The sequence below is a fragment of the Callithrix jacchus genome, chromosome 10, assembly GCF_049354715.1.
Source record: "Callithrix jacchus isolate 240 chromosome 10, calJac240_pri, whole genome shotgun sequence".
NCBI lineage: Eukaryota > Metazoa > Chordata > Mammalia > Primates > Cebidae > Callithrix > Callithrix jacchus.
Window position 1 is genome coordinate 119687524 of NC_133511.1, and position 19379 is coordinate 119706902.

At 51.4% G+C, this 19379-nt stretch overlaps 1 protein-coding gene across 1 annotated transcript; it reads left to right on the forward strand.

Annotated features, from left to right (window-relative positions):
* The first annotated feature begins 15006 nt into the window (after window positions 1–15006).
* On the forward strand, window positions 15007–19379 carry SCGB1A1 (secretoglobin family 1A member 1). The gene is made up of 3 exons (XM_002755422.5): window positions 15007–15112; window positions 18084–18271; window positions 19241–19379. Exons 1-3 carry the CDS (start codon window positions 15058–15060, stop codon window positions 19271–19273), a joined length of 276 nt encoding a protein of 91 aa, XP_002755468.1. The 5' UTR covers window positions 15007–15057; the 3' UTR covers window positions 19274–19379.

Sequence of the window (19379 nt, forward strand, 5' to 3'; positions counted from 1 at the left end):
CTCTCCCGGCTCTGACCTTGCTTCCTCCCATGAGGTCTATCCCAGCCCTCACCAGACCCAGCCCAAAGACACCTCCTCCAGGAAGCCTTCTGCACCCACTCAGAAGTGGCGTTTTTTCCCTCTGAGCAGTTCTTACGGGACTTCCCATGAACTGTGGTCAGATTCATCTATCTGTCTCCCCATTCAACTGTGAGACCCTTGAGGCAGAATCAAGCCCCTGGCCCAACCCACAGCAGTGTCCTCCCACGCCAGCCCAGCAGCACCAGCCCAGGCCCTCTGGAGAGCTTTAATTCCTCCCATCACTTAACAAGTTCTGACAGCCCTCTGATGTGGAGGGTGATGGCCTCCATCAGCCCCAATATACAGATAAGACCTCTGAGGCTTAGAAAGAAAAGCGGAAAGTTCGTCGCCCTTCCACACGTCCGCATTCTCGGTGCTGCGTAGACTCGGGGACAGAATCCCAGAAGTGCCCACCTTAGGGCCTGAACTTTTCACGTGAAGGTCCCTCCCTGAAGAAGAAAGAAACAGAGACAAAGAGGACTTCATTACTTTAATCCAAGCCCACGGACTCCAGGATCTGGTCCACCAGATTATCCGGGCTGGAGCCGGCAGGGAGATGAGGGTGGGATTCAGGCCCTGCTCCGGGGGGGTGGGGCTGGGTTGTGGGGTACAGTCTGCTGGGGCAGGGCCCTGAGTGGGGCACCAGGGAGGACCTGAAGGCTCTGACGGGACCCTGACCAGGTGGGAGACCCTGTCTCTTTAAAAAAAAAAAAAAGATTGGGAGGCCAAGTTGGGCAGATCACGAGGTCAGGAGATCAAAGCCATCCTGGCTAACATGGTGAAACTCCGTCTCTACCAAAACTACAAAAAATTAGCAGGGCGTGGTGGTGGGCACCTGTAATCCCAGCTACTCGGGAGACTGAGACAGGAGAATCTCTTGAACCCGGGAGGCAGAGGTTGCAGTGACCAAGATTGTGCCACTGCATTCCAGCCTGAGCAAGAAAGAGTGAAATTCCATCTCAAAAAAAAAGAGGCCAGGCACAGTGGCTTTACACCTGTAATCCCAGCACTTTGGGAGGCCAAGGTGGGTGGCTCACAAGGTCAGGAGATCTAGACCATCCTGGCTAACATGGTGAAAACTCTTCTCTACTAAAAATACAAAAATTAGCTGGTCGTGCTGGCACACACCTGTAGTCCCAGCTACCGGGGAGGCTGAGGCAGGAGAATAGCCTGAACCCGAGAGGTGGAGGTTGCAGTGAGCCAAAATCGTGCCACTGCACTCCAGCCTGGCAACAGAGCAAGACTGTCAAAGAAAGAAAGAGAGAGAGGTGGGGGGGAGAGAGAGGGAGGGAGGGAGGGAGGGAGGGGAAGGAAGGGAACGAAGGGGACCAAAATAGAAGGAGCTTCAGGTGGGGGGAAGAAGGATCAGAATTAAATTCCATTTCACACAGCAACAGTTGTTGAGACTCATGGTGTACCAAGAGTCTATGAACAGCAAGGAGGACTCAGCCTCAAGATGAGAACGCTTGATGGAGGCAGCCAGCAGGGACCAGGCTGCAAGCAAGGGAGAAGCGAGGTGGGGCTGGAGGATGATGGACTCAGCAAGGCGGTGTAGAAGTGAGTTTGGACAATGGACTCAGCAGGGTGGGCGTAGACAGTGGGTTTGGGTGTAGACAGTGGGCTTGGGCAACTTCCTGAGCCTCGGTTTCTCCATCATTAAAATGGGGACAGGAGCAGTGCCTGCCTCCAAGGATCATAGCAAAGGTTAAATGAGATACTGCATTTAGCACAGGGCCTGGAAGAACGGAGGTGTTGTTATCGCTGTTGTTGCCAGGGTGGGACACTGACTATTTAGTAAGCGCCACACACCGCTCTGAGCCCTGGATACATCCTCCCCACTGACGCTCCCAGAACACCTGGAAGTGTGGTTGAAGGGTGAAAGGTTCAGAGCCCATCATTCATTCAGTAAATATTTCATAAGCACCTACTGGGTAGCTGGGGCCTGGAGAATCGAAGGTGAGCATGCAGCTTACATTCTATAGGGAGAGACAGATAATACACAAGGAAACACATAAGCGAAATCATTTGAGACGGTGACCAAGGCGATGAAGGGAAGAAAGCCAGACCCCAAGATCCCGAGGCATGGGAGAGGGTACCCCACGGTGATCAGAGAAGACTCACCTATGATAAGAAGAAGGTGTAATCCCAAAGTGCTGGGATTACAGGGGCAAGCCACTGTATCCCACCCTGATTTACATTTTTAAAAGATCACTGTGAGCCGGGCACGGTGGCTCACACCTGTAATCCTAGCACTTTGGGAGGCCGAGGTGGGTAGATGACCTGAGGTCAGGAATTCAAGGCCAGCCTGGCCATCATGGTGAAACCCCTTCTTTAAAAAAAAAAAAAAAAAAAAAAAAAAAAGATCACTGTGGGGAGAACAGACTTCATGGGGGCACTGTGGATGGTGGCAACCTTGACCTTGGACATGAATCCCTTGCTGAGCCAGAGGTAGCCCCTCACCCAGGCCCTGCCCCCTGCCGGGCCCCTGGGGAACAGGTTGCTTACACTTTGTCCCCTGCCTGACCAGGGCGTCTCCATTTCCATCCTCCTGGGCTGGGGGATTCGTATTCTCCAGCTATCATATTTTCTGGTATTACAAATCCACCCAGGAAAGACCCACAAGTGACTTCAGAGGAAAGCAAATAGCGGCCAGCAGCTCTTGTTTTTCAGCTTTTATAAGCCCCACAGCTGCATCAAGTTCAGAGCATAAGTGCATTGAACTGTGTTTGCTGCTAAGATGTTGCGTGCATTTACGGCTGAGCAATAAACGGCAAGGACAGAGCGACGCTCTGGAAGCCTCCTAGACTGAGCACCCCAGGACCTGGAACCAGTCCTGGCTCCGCCCCTAACTATCTATGCAACCTCCGCGATCAATTACAGCTCCTCTCTAGGCCTGAGATCTCTTCTCCAGAGCAGAGATGGAGTGAGTAGCTCTTCCCTACCGCCCTTCCACTTCCTTCCAGGGCAGACACTACAGTCTAGAATTCCCAGGAGTTCAGATCTGGGGCAAGCCAGAGGCAGCTGCTGAGACCATCCAAGCCGTCCTCTTGCAATGGGAAATTTTTGAAACATTAACCCATACCATCTTTTCTCTTATGTTCCTTTCTTCTCTTAGTGCTTCCCCTGATTCTGGAGGCCAAGGCAGCCCCAGGAAAAGGCTGTGGTAGAAGAATGGGGAGTCTTTTCCTGGCTGTACAGTTGAAAAGCCCAGACCTTTGGAGGAATGGAAAGGCCTGTGGGTGCTGGTTTTGTGTAAGAGCCAGGTCTCCAGAGCCCCCACCACACCTCCAGACAAGAAAAGGATTCCCAGGGCAGCCAGGAGGTAAAGAGCAAGAGTTACTGAGTTGCTCCCTGCTGATACCAGTGACTGGTTAGAAAAGGCTTTAAAGCAATGATAAGGCCAGGATGGTGGCTCATGCCTATAATCCCAACACTTGGGGAAGCTGAGGTGGGCGAATCACCTGAGGCCACGAGTTCAAGACCAGCCTGGCCAACATGATGAAACTCCACCTCTACTAAAAATACAAAAATTCACCAGATGTGGTGGCACTCGCCTATAATCCCAGCTGCTAGGGAGGCTGAGACAGGAGAATCACTTGAACCCAGGAAGGGTGGTTGTACTGAGCCAAGATCGTGTCACCACACTCCAGCCTGGGTTTCAGAATGAGACTCCATCTTTTAAAAAAAAAAAAAAAAACTATGATAAATAAGACTCACTAAACGTTGGTCTCCTTTTTATTATCACCATGCACCAGCAATTCTAAACAATGGCCGTGACAAAACACTGAAAAATTTCCCTAAGTTCTAAGTCATTTGCTGCAGTTACTGTTTGTCAAGTTTTAATAACATATATGCAGCCAAGCACAGTGGTCACTTGAGGTCAGTGGTTCAAGACCAGCCTTGACCAACATGGTAAAACCCTGTCTCTACTAAAATTATAAAAATTAGCTAGGCATAGTGGCTCATACCTGTAATCCCAGCACTTTGGGAGGCTGAGACAGAAGAATTGCTTGAGCCCAGGAGTTTGAGACTAGCCTGGGTAACATGGTAAAACCCTGTCTCTACCAAAATTTTTTTAAAAGCCACACATGGTGGCACACACCCATAGTCCCAGCAACTGGGGAGGCTGAGGCAGGAGAATTGCCTGAACCCAGGAGGCAGAGGTTGCAGTGAGCCGAGATCGTGCCATTGCACTCCAGTCTGGGCGACAAGAGCGAAACTCCATCTCAAAAAAAAAGAAAAACTGAAAATGATGACTGTCTGCATTTCTTTTATGGCCTTTATTCTTACTCATTTCATTTCACCATTACTACTGAGAACAATCCTGGTTTTTTGTTTGTTTGTTTGACTTTTTTTTTTTTTTTTTTTTTTGAGACGGAGTTTCACTCTTGTTACCCAGGCTGGAGTGCAATGGCACGATCTCGGCTCACTGCAACCTCCGCCTCCTGGGTTCAGGCAATTCTCCTGCCTCAGCCTCCTGAGTAGCTGGGATTACAGGCACACGCCACCGTGCCCAGCTAATTTTTTTTGTATTTTTAGTAGAGACGGGGTTTCACCATGTTGACCAGGATGGTCTCGATCTCTTGACCTCGTGATCCACCCGCCTCGGCCTCCCAAAGTGCTGGGATTACAAGCTTGAGCCACCGCACCCGGCCGAAACTTTCTTTTTTTTTGAGATGGAGTTTCACTCTTGTTGCCCAGGCTGGAGTGCAGTGGCCCAATCTCGGCTTACCTCAACCTCCGCCTCCCAGGTTCAAGCGATTCTCCTGCCTCCTCCTTCTGAATAGCTGGTATTGCAGGTGCACACCACCACACCCGGCTAATGTTTTGTATTTTTAGTAGAGATCGGTTTTCTCCATGTTGGTCAGGCTAGTCTGGAACACCCCACCTAAAATGATCTGCCCGCCCCAGCCTCCCAAAGTGCTGAGATAATAGGCATGAGCCACCACACCTGGCAATAATCCTGGTTTTCTAGAGTAAGGGACTGTTAAAAAAGGATCCTCCCCAGTTGTCCAACTCTCCAGGTAAGCTACTAGAGAATCCTTAGTGAGGTGGCAGAGTCCCCGAGTGGGTTTGAAGAGTCTGAGGAAAGAGAGAAGAGCCCTCCAAGAACAGGCTGGGTGCAGTGGCTCAGTCTGCAATCCCAGCGCTTTGGGTGGGCAGATCACCTGAGGTCAAGAGTTCAAGACCATCCTGGCCAACATGGTGAGACCCCATCTCTACTAAAAATACAAAAATTGGCTGGGCATGGTGGTGGGCGCCCGTAATCCTAGCTACTCAGGAGGCTGAAGCAGGAGAATCCCTTGAACCAGAGAAGCAGAGGTTGAGGTGAGCCAAGATCATGCCATTGCACTCCAGCCTGGGCAACAAGAGCAAAACTCCGTCTCAAAAAAATAAAAAATAAAATAAAACTATTTATATTTGTTATAAACATAAAAAGAAACACAGGGATAAAGGGAAGTTCTGTTTCATTTTGTGAACACCTGCATTTGAGACCCTAAATCATCCTGTACACCCCGATGAACCAAAAATGACAAGGTGCCCAGATAAAACAGCATCAGGCCATCGGCCAAGGGAGCAGACCAGGGGCTTGCCAGGCTCCTCTGGGCAGAGCCTCCCTGGGCCACAGACCATTCAGGCCTAAAGGAGCCCCTGGTAGCCTTCTCTACCCCCTCCCTGGGTGCACAGGGCAACTGCAGCCCCGCAAAACTCCCTCAGCATTCAGCAGCCGAGCCCTCCGTGATCCAAGTCTGCTGACCATGCCAGCTCCACTCCATACAACCTACCCTTAGGGCACTGGCCATGACCTGCCAAATCTATAAGTGGGAACAGGGTTAGGGCAGGGAAAGAGGAAGAGGGCAGCCAGGCACAGAAGGCAGGACCTGGGTGACTCACCCGCAGAACAAAGAATGTGCAGAAGTAAGCGAGAAAGTGAGCTGGCATCCTGGCCAAGGTCACCCAGCGAGCAATCATGTCATTCTGCTGTCAGCCCCAAATCTGCTGCCCAAATCCCCAGCGTCAGCCTGTGAAATGGAGGCAAGCCAGTTTCCATCTTGCAGGACAGGGACTTCTGTCCCGCTTCACTGTCCCCACCCCTCAGAGGGAGCTCATCGCAAAGCAAAGATCTCGCCGGTTCTGCCGGTGGCCTTGGGAAGGCACATTCCGCAGCTCCCACCCTGCTCCGTCTATGACTTGCAGCTTAAGGAGCACGAGAAAGTGCCCAGATCCCCAACAGGTCCTGGCCTGCCCCTGCCCTCCCTGAAACCCTGGGCACCATCTGCAGAAACAGGGAAAGCCAGGTCCCTGTGTGCCAGGACACAGCTCACAGCTGGTTGTGGTGGGGGGTGCCCACAGGATGCCACTTCGCAGCCCAGAAGGACACCCATATGCTGGGCAGACATGAACAACTCTCCAGATTCTCAATATGCTGCTCACATCCTAGTTTGTGGGCAGAGTGACAAACTGGGAAAGGGACCAAGATCCCTGTGGAAAATCGGAACCGTTGACAGCCACACTCCCCCACCTCTCACACCTTCCCACTCCTGCTTCCCAGCCCTGGAGTATTACCACCAACAGCCACTCTGGAGTGGGAGCCGAAGGGCTTCCAGGCTCAGGAGAGTCATTCCAAATGAAGAGCGGTCGTTCCTCTAAACCCAGGCATTTCTCCCACAGAAAGAGTCCCCAGGGTGGGAAGAGGAACACAGGTTGCTGTGTGGTTTGTAACGGCAGAAAAACTAGGGGGAAAACGCAAATATCCATCGATAAGGCACTGGAAAATGAAATTATGTTACATCCCTGCAAAGAAGACATTACATCCATGCAAAGGGATATACCACAGCATGAAAATTATCAAAGGTAGCTGGGCGCAGTGGCTCACACCTGTAATCCCAACACTTTGGGAGGCTGAGGCAGGCAGATCACCTGAGGTCAGGAGTTGAAGACCAACATAGGGAAACCCTGTCTCTACTAAAAATACAAAAAAAAGTAGTCCGGCATGGTAGCACATGCCTGTAGTCCCAGCTACTTGGAAGGCTGAGGCAGGAGAATTGCTTGAACCCAGGAGGCGGAGGTTGTAGTGAGCCGAGATCCTGCCTGCACTCAAGCCTGGGTGACAAGACTGAAACTCCATCTCAAAAAAAAAAAAAAAAAGCAGCCAGGTACAGTGGCTCATGCCTGTAATCCCAGCACTTTGGGAGGCCAAAACAGGCAGATCACCTGAGGTCAGGAGTTCAAGCCCAGCCTGACTGACATGGAGAAACCCCATCTCCTGGGTGTGATGGCACATGCCTGTAATTCCAGCTACTTGGGAGGCTAAGGCAGGAGAACTGCTTGAACCCAGGAGGTGGAGGTTGTGGTGAGCCGAGATCACGTCATTGCACTCCAGCCTGGGCAACAAGAGCAAAACTCCATCTCTAAAAAAAAAAGAAGAAGAAAAAGAAAATTAGCCAGATGTGGTGGCACACACCTGCAGTCCCAGATACCCAGGAGGCTGAGGCAGGAGGATCCCTTGAGCCCAGAAGTTTGAGGCTGCAGTGAGCCGTAATCACACCACTGTACTCCAGCCTAGATGACAGAATGAGATCCTGTCTCAAAAAAATAATATTAGGCCAGGTGCAGTGGCTCACCCCTATAATCCCAGCACTTTGGGAGGCCAAGGCAGGTGGATCATTTGAGGTCAGGAGTTCAAGACCAGCCTGGCCAACATGGCAAAACCCCATCTCTACTAAACATACAAAAAATTAGCCAGGCATGGTGGCGAATGCCTGTAGTCCCAGCTATTCAGGAGACTGAGACACAAAAATCGCTTGAACCTGGGAAGCAGAGATTGCAGTAAGCCCAGATCATGCCACTGCACTCCAGCCTGAGCAACAGAATGAGACTCCACCTCAAAAAATAGTAATAATAATAATTTTGACCCTAAAAACAGATTATGCATTTGGTTCACATAATTTAAACTTTAGTTCATTTGCATACAACTACATAATAGTTGAGCTAAAATGCAGCTTACTCATTGAAATTATGTTATCAATATCCATTAATTACAATTTTGAGATTTTCTTTTTGTATTTTTGGAGGCAGCAGACACATGACCATTTCTGAGGCCCTCTAAAGGCTCACAGGCCCTTGGCACGTGGCTGGTGGACAGAAAGGATGGAATGTCCAGAGGTTGCCAGGCTCTTCCTAGGAGGTCCCTGGGTCAATCAATGCAGGGGTCAGCCCAGGAGCCACCAAGGCAGAAGAGAAGGAACCAAACCCATAAGGAAAAGTCTACTCTGCTAAGAGTGATTTCCTGAGTACTAGAAGAGCCGGATGCTCAGGGAGGAGGGAGGAGGCTGACCTCTACAGCTCGCCCCTGGAGCTGACCCAAGCCTGTGGCCCGACTAGTCCTCCCCCAGCAGCCCAGATGGATGGATAGGCTCAGAACAGCCAGCCCAGGCCACCAACCTGTTTTCTGGGTTACGCTGGGACTTGCAGCCAGCCAGCTGCCAGCATGCTGCACCCCAGCTTCCTGCTGATTAGAATACACCAAGCACTGAACCCAGGGACAAGCATCCGGCCTCAACCAGTGGCTTCTGGCAGTATGGGCTGGGGCTGCTGCTGGCCCACCCCCTCCCACCTGCCATTGTCACCAGACCTCTAGATGGGGACATGGGCGGGGCTCCTCAAGGAGCACTGAACATAGCTCAACAACCTGGCACCCACATGTGCACCCATGATACCCCATACATGGGGGAGGGGCCAGCAGATCTAGGGTCTTGTAGTCCAAACACCCAGGAGAGGCTTCCAGGCCCCTTGACACCCTCCCACCCTCTGGCTCTGGCGAGGCTCTTTCCCCTGCTCCATTCTCAAAAGGCCAGAGCCAGGCACAAGGTGTTCATGTCATCCCAGCTGGAGTCTGGGCAGGGGGTGAGCTCAGAGCAGGCTCCCCAGCCACTGCCCCAGATGGAAGGTTCAGCCACCCAAGGACCAGGGCTCCCCCAGAGCCAGGCACAGCCAACACAGGATCTGGATGCAGGGTTTGGCAGGAGCTGTTCCAATTCACTGCCATCATCATGGTGCTAATAACCACGTGACTTGTCTTCCCCCTGAACAGTTTGTCTTTGCACAGTGACCAGGTAGGTAACTGCCCACATGTGGCCAGACATGGCAGCTCCCAGCCCTTTCCACATGCTAAGTGAGGCTTGAGGGTTGGAACTCACAGTGTATAGAGTTTAAGGATTTGAGGAGCAGGTGTTAGAGTTGAAGAAGCTCTGAGTTCAGGCTGGGCATGGTGGCTCACGCCTGTAATCCCAGCACTTGGGGAGGCTGAGGCAGGAGGATCACCTGAGGTCAGGAATTCAAGGCCAGCCTGGCCAACATGGTGAAACCCCGTCTCTATTAATAATACAAAAATTAGCCAGGCGTGGTGGCACACACCTGCAATCCCAGCTATTCGGGAGGCTGAGGCAAGAGAATCACCTGAACTCAGGAGGCGGAGGTTGCAGTGAGCCGAGATCATGCCATTCACTCCAGCCTGGGCAGCAAGAGAAAAATTCCCATCTCCAGAAAAAAAAAAAGCTCGGAGTTCCCACTAAGTTCCAAGCCTTGACTAACATAATTTTTGCCTAGGTATCTCAAGTAGAGGGTCAGAGAAGCAGGGGCTTTGCAGGCTCCTGGGGCAGGGGAGAGAAACACCCACCACCACCAAGCAGAGCGCTCTCAAGGGCCAAATGGAAGAGCCTATCTGGGACACTTGGTGGTGGTAGTAAAGGCAGATTCAGAGCATATCTCCAGCCTCGCACCTGAAAGGCCGGTGCCCGCTGGCACCCTGGGCTCCCTCTGTACCTGTGCTCTCATCTGTTCCATGCCAGTCAGACCATGGCCAGGTCCCCTCCTGAGCCCAGGCCCCCCTCCATGTGGCTTCCTCCTCCTGGCACATCTCTCACTTCACCCCAGTCACCAGCACCAACCATCCACCACAGGCCAGCTCAAATGCCAGCCCTCCGAGAGCCCTCTCTCCTCTGCCCTGCTACCTTTCTTGGGGCAGCTGCCTTTTTTTTTTTTTTTTTTTTTTTTTTTAGGTGAAGTTTCCCTCTTGTAGCCCAGGCTGGAGTGCAATGGCAGAATCTCAGCTCACTGCAACCTCTGCCTCCCAGGTTCAAGTAATCCAAGTAGCTGGGATTACAGGCACGTGCCACCATGCCTGGCTAATTTTTGTATTTTTAGTAGAGATGGGGTTTCACCATGTTGGTCAGGCTGGTCTCAAACTCCCGACATCAGGTGATCCGCCCGCTCCAGCCTCCCAAAGTGCTGGGATTACAGGCGTGAGCCACCACGCTTGGCCTGGGGCAGCCCCCTTTCAAGTCCCAGAGCACCACTTCCTTCTCTGACTTCCTCCATCTCCCCACAGAGCATTCCCATCAGCCGTGCCCATCGCTGTCTCTCCCACTAGCCGTTATGTTCCTCAAAGACCCAGGAGCCAGCTCTCCTGTCCCCAGGACCTTGCACCATGAAGGTGGAGTGTACAGAGCAGGAGTCTGTGACTATGGGTGATGTGACTCCTGCCTAAAACCTCTGCTGCCGTCACTGCTGCCCCGGCCGGAGCAGCCACTGCCCACAGAGAGGTCTACTAATGGTGGCATTGGATGGGCTTTAGGTGCCCCCAGTGGTCCAGCTCACCTTCCTTGCCCACTTCAGCTCCATCAGCCACACCTTTCAACAGTCCCCAAGAGGGGAGGAATGCAGACACCTGAAGTCCTTAAGATGACAGGCCTCAGGAACCCAGATGCTGGTACACAGAGGGAAACCTAAAAGGAAGAAGTCACTTCAGAGATGTTTTATGCAAATACAAGCAAATGCATACGTGGATTCTTTTTCTTTTTTTTAAAGACGGAGTCTCAGCTCTCTCACCCAAGGCTGGAGCGCAGTGGCACAATCTTGGCTCACTGCAACCTCTGTCTCCCAGGTTCAAGCAGTTCTCCTGCCTCAGCCTCCCAAGTAGCTGGGATTACAAGCACGTGCCGCCACATCCAGCTACTTTTCTATATTTTTAGTAGAGACAGGGTTTCATCGTGTTAGCCAGGATGGTCTCGATCTCCTGACCTCGTGATCCACCCATGTCGGCCTCCCAAAGTTCTGGGATTACCGGCGTGAGCCACCGTGCCCGGCCACATACAGGGATTCTTTTTGTTCCTTTTTACTCTCTTCCATGCCTTGTGTCTCCCGTTTGCTGTCGGCTTTGGAGATCATTTCACTATCAGGTCAGAAGATCTTATTTCTCTGTGTTTTCAGCCACACAGCGTTTCATCGTAGGAACACATCGTGATGTGCTTGACGAGCCTTTGTTGGTTATTAGTTTAGAACGTGTGCTCCCACCCATGTTAAGGCGTCTCTGAGTGGGATGGTTCAGGGCGTCACCACGGCCTCGAACTGTCACATGGCACAAAGGCCTCATGCATGGATTCATTCCAAGGATTCCTGTTTAGCAAGCGTTGCGTTCCTTGGCTTACAGCCGCCTGAGCCCTAAAGGAGGTCAGTTAAGTAAAGGAGTCATACAAGAAAATAAAGAATAGCAAAGTTAAAATATTGTATGATGGGCCCTCGAATCAGAGGGTGGCAGAGAGGCCCTTGGGGAGAGTCTCACTCATCAGAACCGCCTGTCCCTGTTTTCACTCCCAACCCTATTTTCTCCAAGTCTTCTCTGTGTCAGGAAATAACACCCCATTCCCCCAGCTGCCCGAGTCAGGGTCATTTCATCAGGAAAGGGGTATCAGACCATTCCCTGATTGAAACCCATCAAGAGCTTCCCACTCTGAGGGTAAAGCCCTTAGAAGAAGCCTTGTGTGCTCTGCCCCTAAACAGTCCCCCATGTAGGCACAGCAACCCTCAGGCGCAACGGCGTCCTTCTTTTTCTTGTTTTTTTCTGAGATGGAGTTTCGCTCTTGTTGCCCAGGCTGGAGTGCAATGGCGCAATGTCGGCTCACTGCCACCTCTACCTCCCGGGTTCAAGCGATTCTCCTGCCTCAGCCTTCTGAGTAGCTAGGATTACAGGCACGTGCCACCACACCCAGCTAATTTTTGTATTTTTAGTAGAGACAGGGTTTCGCCATGTTGGCCAGGCTGGTCTTAAACTCCTGAATTTAGGTGATCCGCCCACCTCAGCCTCCCAAAGTGCTGGGGTTACAGGTGTGAGCCACCGCGCCCAGCAGGGTTCCTTCTTACCTTAGGGCCTCAGTGGTGGGTGTCCCCTCTGCCCAGAACCCTCTTTGCCTGAGGGTCTCAGCATCAAGCCACCTGCTGAGAAAAGCACCCCAATCCCCCATCTGAGTAGTTCTCAATCATTTTTTTTCTCTACAACTCCCCGTTTAGTTCCTTGCCAGCGTGGATCGTAATGTGTAATTATTTCATTTGTTTCGTTGTTTATTTTCTGTCTCCCCTACTGAAGTAAAGCCTCACAGTGGCAGGGATTTGGGTCGGGTTCATTCATCGCAGTCCCTCTGTCATGAGTTGATGCTATCAAGAAAGCAGATGCTGAGCTGGATTTGGGGGTGCCAGATGGCCCTTAAGGAGTAATACCTGTGAAGGAAAGCGGGCAAAGTGGGACTGGGCAGAGGGAAAAGCTGACCTGCGGTGCAGGCCCAGTAAGATCTCCACCAGCCAGGCGGAGCTCTGGACTATTGCCACTGGGGTTGCCCCTGTGGTGCGGAGGTGTCCAGGCCTCTACATCCCCTTCCTGTTTGGTCACCATAGGTGAGCAATCCCGGGAAGGGTGTGACCTTGAGCAAGGCAGGTCTCTGCAACGGGGGCAGATCCTGGCGTTACCGGCTCTCTGCCGACCACACTCCTCAAACCTGGGCACTGAGTCCTTCTTTTTTTAATTAATTAATTAATTTTTTTTGAGACAGAGTTTCACTCTTGTTGCCCAGGCTGGAGTGCAATGGCACAATCTTGGCTCACTGAAACCTCTGTCTCCCAGGTTGAAGCGATTCTCATGCCTCAGCCTCCTGAGTAGCTGGGATTATAGGTGTGTGCTACCACGGCCCGCTAATTTTTGTATTTTCAGTAGAGATGGGGTTTCTCTATGTTGATCAAGCTAGTCTCGAATTCCTGACCTCAGGTGATCCGCCCACCTCAGCCTCCCAAAGTTTACAGGCATGAGCTGGATTTACAGGCATGAGCCACTGTGCCCCGGCTTTTATTCATTTATTTATTTTGAGTTCTCGAATTGGCACACAATGCCTCTCCACGTCTATCTACCCCGACTCCCAACTCCTACCACCACGTCTGGCACATCATAGGTGGTCAGCATTTATTGGATAAATAAGTGAATCAATATTTGATTGAGTCTGAAAGTACAAATAGAATTTGGAGAAGTGGGGCTGAGCACGGTGGCTCACGCCTGTAATCCCAGCACTTTGGGAAGCAGAGGAGGGTGGACAGCCTGAAGTCAGGAGTTCGAGACCAGCCTGGCCAGTATGGTGAAACCCTGTCTCTACTAAAAAAAAATACGAAAATCAGGTGGGTGTGGTGGCAGTTGCCTGTAGTCCCAGCTTCTCGGGAAGCTGAAGCAAGAGAATTGCTTGAACCCAGGAGGTGGAGGTTGCAGTGAGCCGAGATCGCACCATTGCACTCCAGTCTGGGCAATAGAGTGAGACTCCGTCTCAGAAAAAAAAAAAGAGACAGAATTTGGAGAAGAGGACAAGGCAGGAAATGTGTGTTCAGGCATGAGGCTTAGCTTGTGCACAGGTAGAAAGGCATGAAAAGTCATGGAACATTCCCGAATCCACAAATAGCAAGAGAGGACGAAGTCGCTGTGTAGGGGAGTAGAGAAATGATCAGACGGGGTGGGCACAGGCCAGTGGGCAAGGGCCTTGTAAATTGCACTTGAATTTTATTCTACGAGCAAAAGGAAGAGCTTCAGGGTTTCAAGAAAGAGAAGGGCATGAGCAGTGGGTTTTAGGAAGCTCATTCTGTGGCCTTTCAGAGGATGGCTGAGGAGAGCCAGCTGGGAGGCAGGGACGTCGAGTCAGGGGATTTTGACCAGGCCAGGCTGGGTGCTATGAGGCCTGGGCTTTGGAGAAGAAGCAGGAAATGGCAGCAAGGGCAAGAAAGGGGAGAAGGCCAAAGCCTGGGAACAACCACCACTTAAGAACAGTAAAGAATAAACACCTAAAGAGAACAAGAAGGAATGGGCAGAGCAGGAAAACAGGAAAGAGCTGAGCCGTGGGAGCGCAGGAGAGAGAATGGTTCGAGAAGGAAGCAGTCACAAGTGTCAAGGCCGCTGAGAGGCCAAGTAAGATAAGGACGGAAGGTACCCCCAGTAGGGCCGTCGGGAGCGTGGGACTTGAGGGCACTTCTGGGTGGGAACAGACTCAGCCTGGGGCAGGGCTCGGGTTTCTCATGGGAGTTCTGGAAGGGTCCATGGTGGCCAACATGCTTCAGTCCAGGATGCCCTCAAGTCTGACCAGAGTGATGCTTCGCACCAAGTCACCTTCCTGGCTTAAGGGGCAGCTATCCTCTTCAGAGGGAAGCCTGGGAAAGAGCCCAGTGGAGTGTCAGGGTCCTGAGTCTTAGTCCTGGCCCTGCCACTTGTGAGGGACCTTGGGCCTTAGTTTCTCCAGGGGTGATGGGTCCAGGTGGGCTCCACAATTGCTTCTCTTAATCTGGACTGCCCCAGTGCCCAGGTTCAGAGAGTGACACAGGCAGCTGGGTTTCCATGTCCTCTCACTTGGGTTCCCTTCACTGGCTCCAGGCAGGACTCGGCCCTTCACCCTCAAGTGGCCCATTGTGTGAGCTCAGTTTCAATGGGGACAGAAACTGGGTTGAGAAAAGAGAATGTTTACCTATTCCACCGAGTCAATGCCCAAGTAAATAGCAGGGCATCATACGTGGAGCCCCTGCCCTTCCCTTCCCCATCTGAGCGTTGCTGCCTGGAGCATATAAAAGGCACCTTGCTGGGCTTGTCTCATACTAGCCCACCAGACCCAGAGACAAGCCAGAGCATCGCCCGTCTCCACCATGAAGTTCACTGTCACCCTCACCCTGGTCATGCTGGCTCTCTGCTGCGGCTCTGGTAAGTGTCCAGAGTCCCTTCCCTCCCTCTTGGACTCAGGAACCCTCAGGACCACCCAGTTCTGCTAGAAGAAGGGGTGAGCTGCCCGTGCCGAGGACCTGGGCATGCCGAGTCTCAGAAAACTGGGTCTGGTGAGCAAGTTCGTCTTGGGAACTTGGCAAGAGTCCCAGGCTGTGAGGAAGCTTAAAAAGGGTCCCATCTTCCATATCCAACAACCTCAGAATCCCAGGGAATGGAATAGCTTGGAGGGAGGAGTGGAGAAGACCCCATAGGGATAGTGCATTCAGCATCAGAAGGATGAGGCCCTCCAGCCCAGACTTGGACAGACCCCAAGATGCTGAGATCTTGGTGCAGCCTCCAAGTCTGGGGTCTCCTCTCCATGCTGGCAGCTGAAGTCCCTGGAAGGGGAGCTCTAGGGACTCATGACCCTGAAAGAAATCTAATCCAAGACAAGGTCTCTCATTCTGGACACAGAGGAATATTCCAGAAAGAGATCTTCCCTTTGGGGAACTGCCAACCCAGAGTGGAGTTTTCTAAACATTTTTGTCCTCTTCAAAAGGGATTAGGAGTCTCTAAGTTTTTACTGCTGTCATTAAAAGGAAATGCATGCAGAGGGAGGGAACGGGGGCAGAAGGAGAGAGGGAGAGAGGAAGAGAAAGGAAGGAAGACGCACCTCTCTCCAAGATCCCCGTCTTTGGGGAACTGGAACTCCATTTTTCACTCTGCATCAGTCTCTCATTCTTATCTGAAAATGCTGTTGCTGTTTTTTAATAAACAAATTCCAATTAATTCACTTGGAAAGTTTCACAACAGCCATGGAAATAAGTGTTATGGCCCTGGAGGGTTAGAAAACCCAAACCAAGAAGCAGCAGGAATAACTATGTTGCAGAGAGGTTTATTTGTTTCCCAGAGAAAATGACATCATTTTGGACTGAAGTGTGTATTAATTAGAAGATCTCAGTGCTGTCTGCGTACAGAGGGGGGCAGCTGAGCAAGACAGGACTGAAGCATGTTAAGGGTGGGTCAGAGATGCATTTCTCTATTTGCACGCACACACGTACAACATTTAACACTCACGTCACACAATGTGCCAAGCACTGTTTGTCACCCTTTCACTTATCTCTTTTCATTCTTACAACCCTATGAAGTAGGGACGGTGGGCCAGGCACAGTGGCTCTCGCCTGTAATCCTAGCACTTTGGGAGGCCAAGGTGGGTAGATCACTTGAGATCAGGAGTTAGAGACCAGCCTGGCCAACATAGTAAAACCCTGTCTCTACTGAAAATACAGAAATTAGCTGGGCATGGTGGCTGGCACCTGTAGTCCCAGCTACTTGAGAGGCTGAGGCAGGAGAATCACTTGAACCCGGAAACAGAGCGACAGAGCGAGACTGTGTCTCAAAAAAATAATAATAATAAAGTAAAAAAAATTTTTTTTTTGAGATGGACTCTCACTCTGTCATCCAGGCTGGAGTGTAGTGGCATGATCTTGGCTCACTGCAGCCTCCACTTCCCGGGTTCAAGAGATTTTCCTGCGTCAGCCTCCTAAGGAACTGCGATAACAGGCACAAGCCATCATGTCTGGCTAATTTTTGTATTTTTAGTGAAAATGAAGTTTCACCATGTTGGTCAGGCTGGTCTCGAACTCCTGACCTTGTGATCTACCCTCCTGGGCCTCCCAAAGTGCTGGGATTACAGGTGTGAGCCATACCATGTGGTCAATAAAATTTTTTTCAAAATAAAATGAAGTAGGGATATTGTTCCTATTTTACAGATGAGAAAACTGAGGTACAGAAAGAGTGACTTGCCTGGTGGCACTGTAAGTTACAAAGCAAGGACCTAAGTTCTGGAGAGGGTCTGACTTGGAGTGGCCATTTCTAGTGAGGCCCCAGAGTTAGAGGAGGGAAGCCAAATTTGTACACAAGGCAGAGAATTCAAGGGCAAGAAATTTGAGACTCGCTGGGAAGATGGAGGCAAGCAGGGGTAAAAAAAAACATGAGTTTCAGCCGGGTATGGTGGCTCACACCTGTAATCCCAGCACTTTGGGAGGCCGAGATGGGTGAATCATCTGAGGTTGGGAGTTCAAGACCAGCCTGACCAACATGGTGAAACCCCATCTCTACTAAAAATATAAAGTTAGCCAAGCATGGTGACGCAAGCCTGTAATCCCAGCTACTCGGGAGGCTGAGGCAGGAGAATCCCTTGAACCCAGGAGGTGAAGGTTACGGTGAGCTGAGATCGTGCCACTGCACTCCAGCCTGTGCAACAAGAGTGAAACTCCATCTCAAAAAAAAAAAAAAAGAAGAAATGGTGAGTTTCCTCCATGTCCCTGGTTGTAAGGAGCTGAGAAGGGAACACAACCTGGCAGTTCTGTGTTGAAGGGAATGCAGTGGGACAGGTGGCTGCTCTGTCCGTGAGTGTCCTGAGCGTGCCACAGGGCCTAGTGCCCACATGTGCACACCTCTTCCCAGCCAGGTCTGGGGCCCCATGTTTGGCTGGTACAATCATGTCTTCCTGCCAGAGCCTGAATTTGTCACATGTCCCTGGTGACACATGGCTCGGGGCACCCCTAACCACTGGTGAGAGGCAAGTTTCCAGTGGAAACAAAACCCTCTGTGGCTTCTTCCCAGCCTCCACACTGCATTAAAAATTCAGGCCAGGGGCTTCTGTGATCAATACTCTGCCTTGATCTGTAACAGAAGGAACATGGCGTCTCGCTCACCTCAACGCAAGAAGTCCAAGGCAGACTGGGCAATCCACAAAAAGCTGGCTATAACCCAGAAAGTATTCGCGAAGCACCAAATAGGCAGCCACTTAGAGCACCAGCAGATCTTACAGTCTGGTCCATGGATGAAAAGGCTGCTATCTCCTGCTGATGGGCCTGGCTGTTTGCATCTGGGCAGACCCAGCCAGAGAGCTGGCCAGCTTGGAAAGGGGCCTGGAGACATACGCCTTCTCTTCTCTGTGTTGCAGCTTCCGCAGAGATCTGCCCCAGCTTTCTGGAGGTCATCGAAACCCTCTTCACGGGCACACCCTCCAATTATGAGGCTGCCATGGAACCTTTCAGCCCTGATCAAGACATGAGTGAGGCAGGGGCTCAGCTGAAGATGATGGTGGACACCCTCCCCCAGAAGGCCAGAGATAACATCATGAAGCTCCTGGTAACCAGCACCCTTCACTTCCCACTCTTTTGAAGTGGCTTCCCCAAATGGAGCTGCAGGGTTGCCCCAGTGTTCGGACCCATTTTTAACCCAGAGAGGAGAGTCACAGTCCCACTGCCCCCAGGCAAGCAGCACGGTGATCTTTCTAGGCATCTTCCCTTACTTTTTTCCCTTTTTTTTTTTTTTTTTGAGATGGAGTCTCACTCTCTTGCCCAGGCTGGAATGCAATGGCACGATCTCGGCTCACTGCAACCTCCACCTCCCGAGTTCAAGCCATTCTCCCGCCTCAGCCTCCTGAGTAGCTGGGATTATAGGCATCCCCCATCATGCCCAGCTAATTTTTATATTTTTGTAGAGACAGGGTTTCCCCATGTTGGCCAGGCTGGTCTCAAACTCCTGATCTCAGGTGATTTGCCCTCCTTGGCCTCCCAAAGTGTTGGGATTACAGGCATGAGCCATCACTTCCAGCCACCTCTTACTTTTTTTTTTTTTTTTTTGAGATGGAGTTTTGCTCTTGTTGCCCAAGCCAGAGAGCAACGGCACGATCTCGGCTCACTGCAACCTCTGCCTCCTGAGTTCAAGTGATTCTCCTGCCTCAGCCTTCCAGGTAGCTGGGATTATAGGTGCTCACCACCACACCCAGCTAATTTTTTTTGTATTTTTAGTAGATGGGGGTTTCACCATGTTAGCCAGGCTGGTCTCAAACTCCTGACCTCGTGATCTGCCCGCCTCGGCCTCCCAAAGTGCTGGGATTACAGGCATGAGCCACTGGGCCCTGCCCCCGCATATTATTTTTCAAGAGGCTTTTGAGAAACAATCCAAGCCCTTACTGCCTTAGTTCCTCCTAGAGCTGACTGTCTCTCTCCCTTGATGCCAACGTTTCTGTGGCCCATGATCTCTGCCTAACTATGCAATTCATTCACTATTGTGTTCGATTTTTCTGTTGCTTTCTTTCTTTATTTCTTTTAGGAAAAAATAGTCAAAAGCTCACTGTGTAATTAGGCTTCAGAAGCCAAAGTTCCCCGAGTCCACCACCCCTGCCGCTGCCAGAGCTTCTCGGCCCCATGCCCACCAGCCTTGCTCTCTTCAGTAAACCACGAGCATCTCA

Excerpts from the sequence above, each read along its gene's own strand:
- SCGB1A1 (XM_002755422.5), top strand. The coding sequence starts at position 15,058 with ATGAAGTTCACTGTCACCCTCACCCTGGTCATGCTGGCTCTCTGCTGC. Across the intron at positions 15,113-18,083 it reads GGCTCTCTGCTGCGGCTCTG|CTTCCGCAGAGATCTGCCCC; the intron begins GTAAGTGTCCAG and ends TCTGTGTTGCAG. Across the intron at positions 18,272-19,240 it reads ATAACATCATGAAGCTCCTG|GAAAAAATAGTCAAAAGCTC; the intron begins GTAACCAGCACC and ends TATTTCTTTTAG.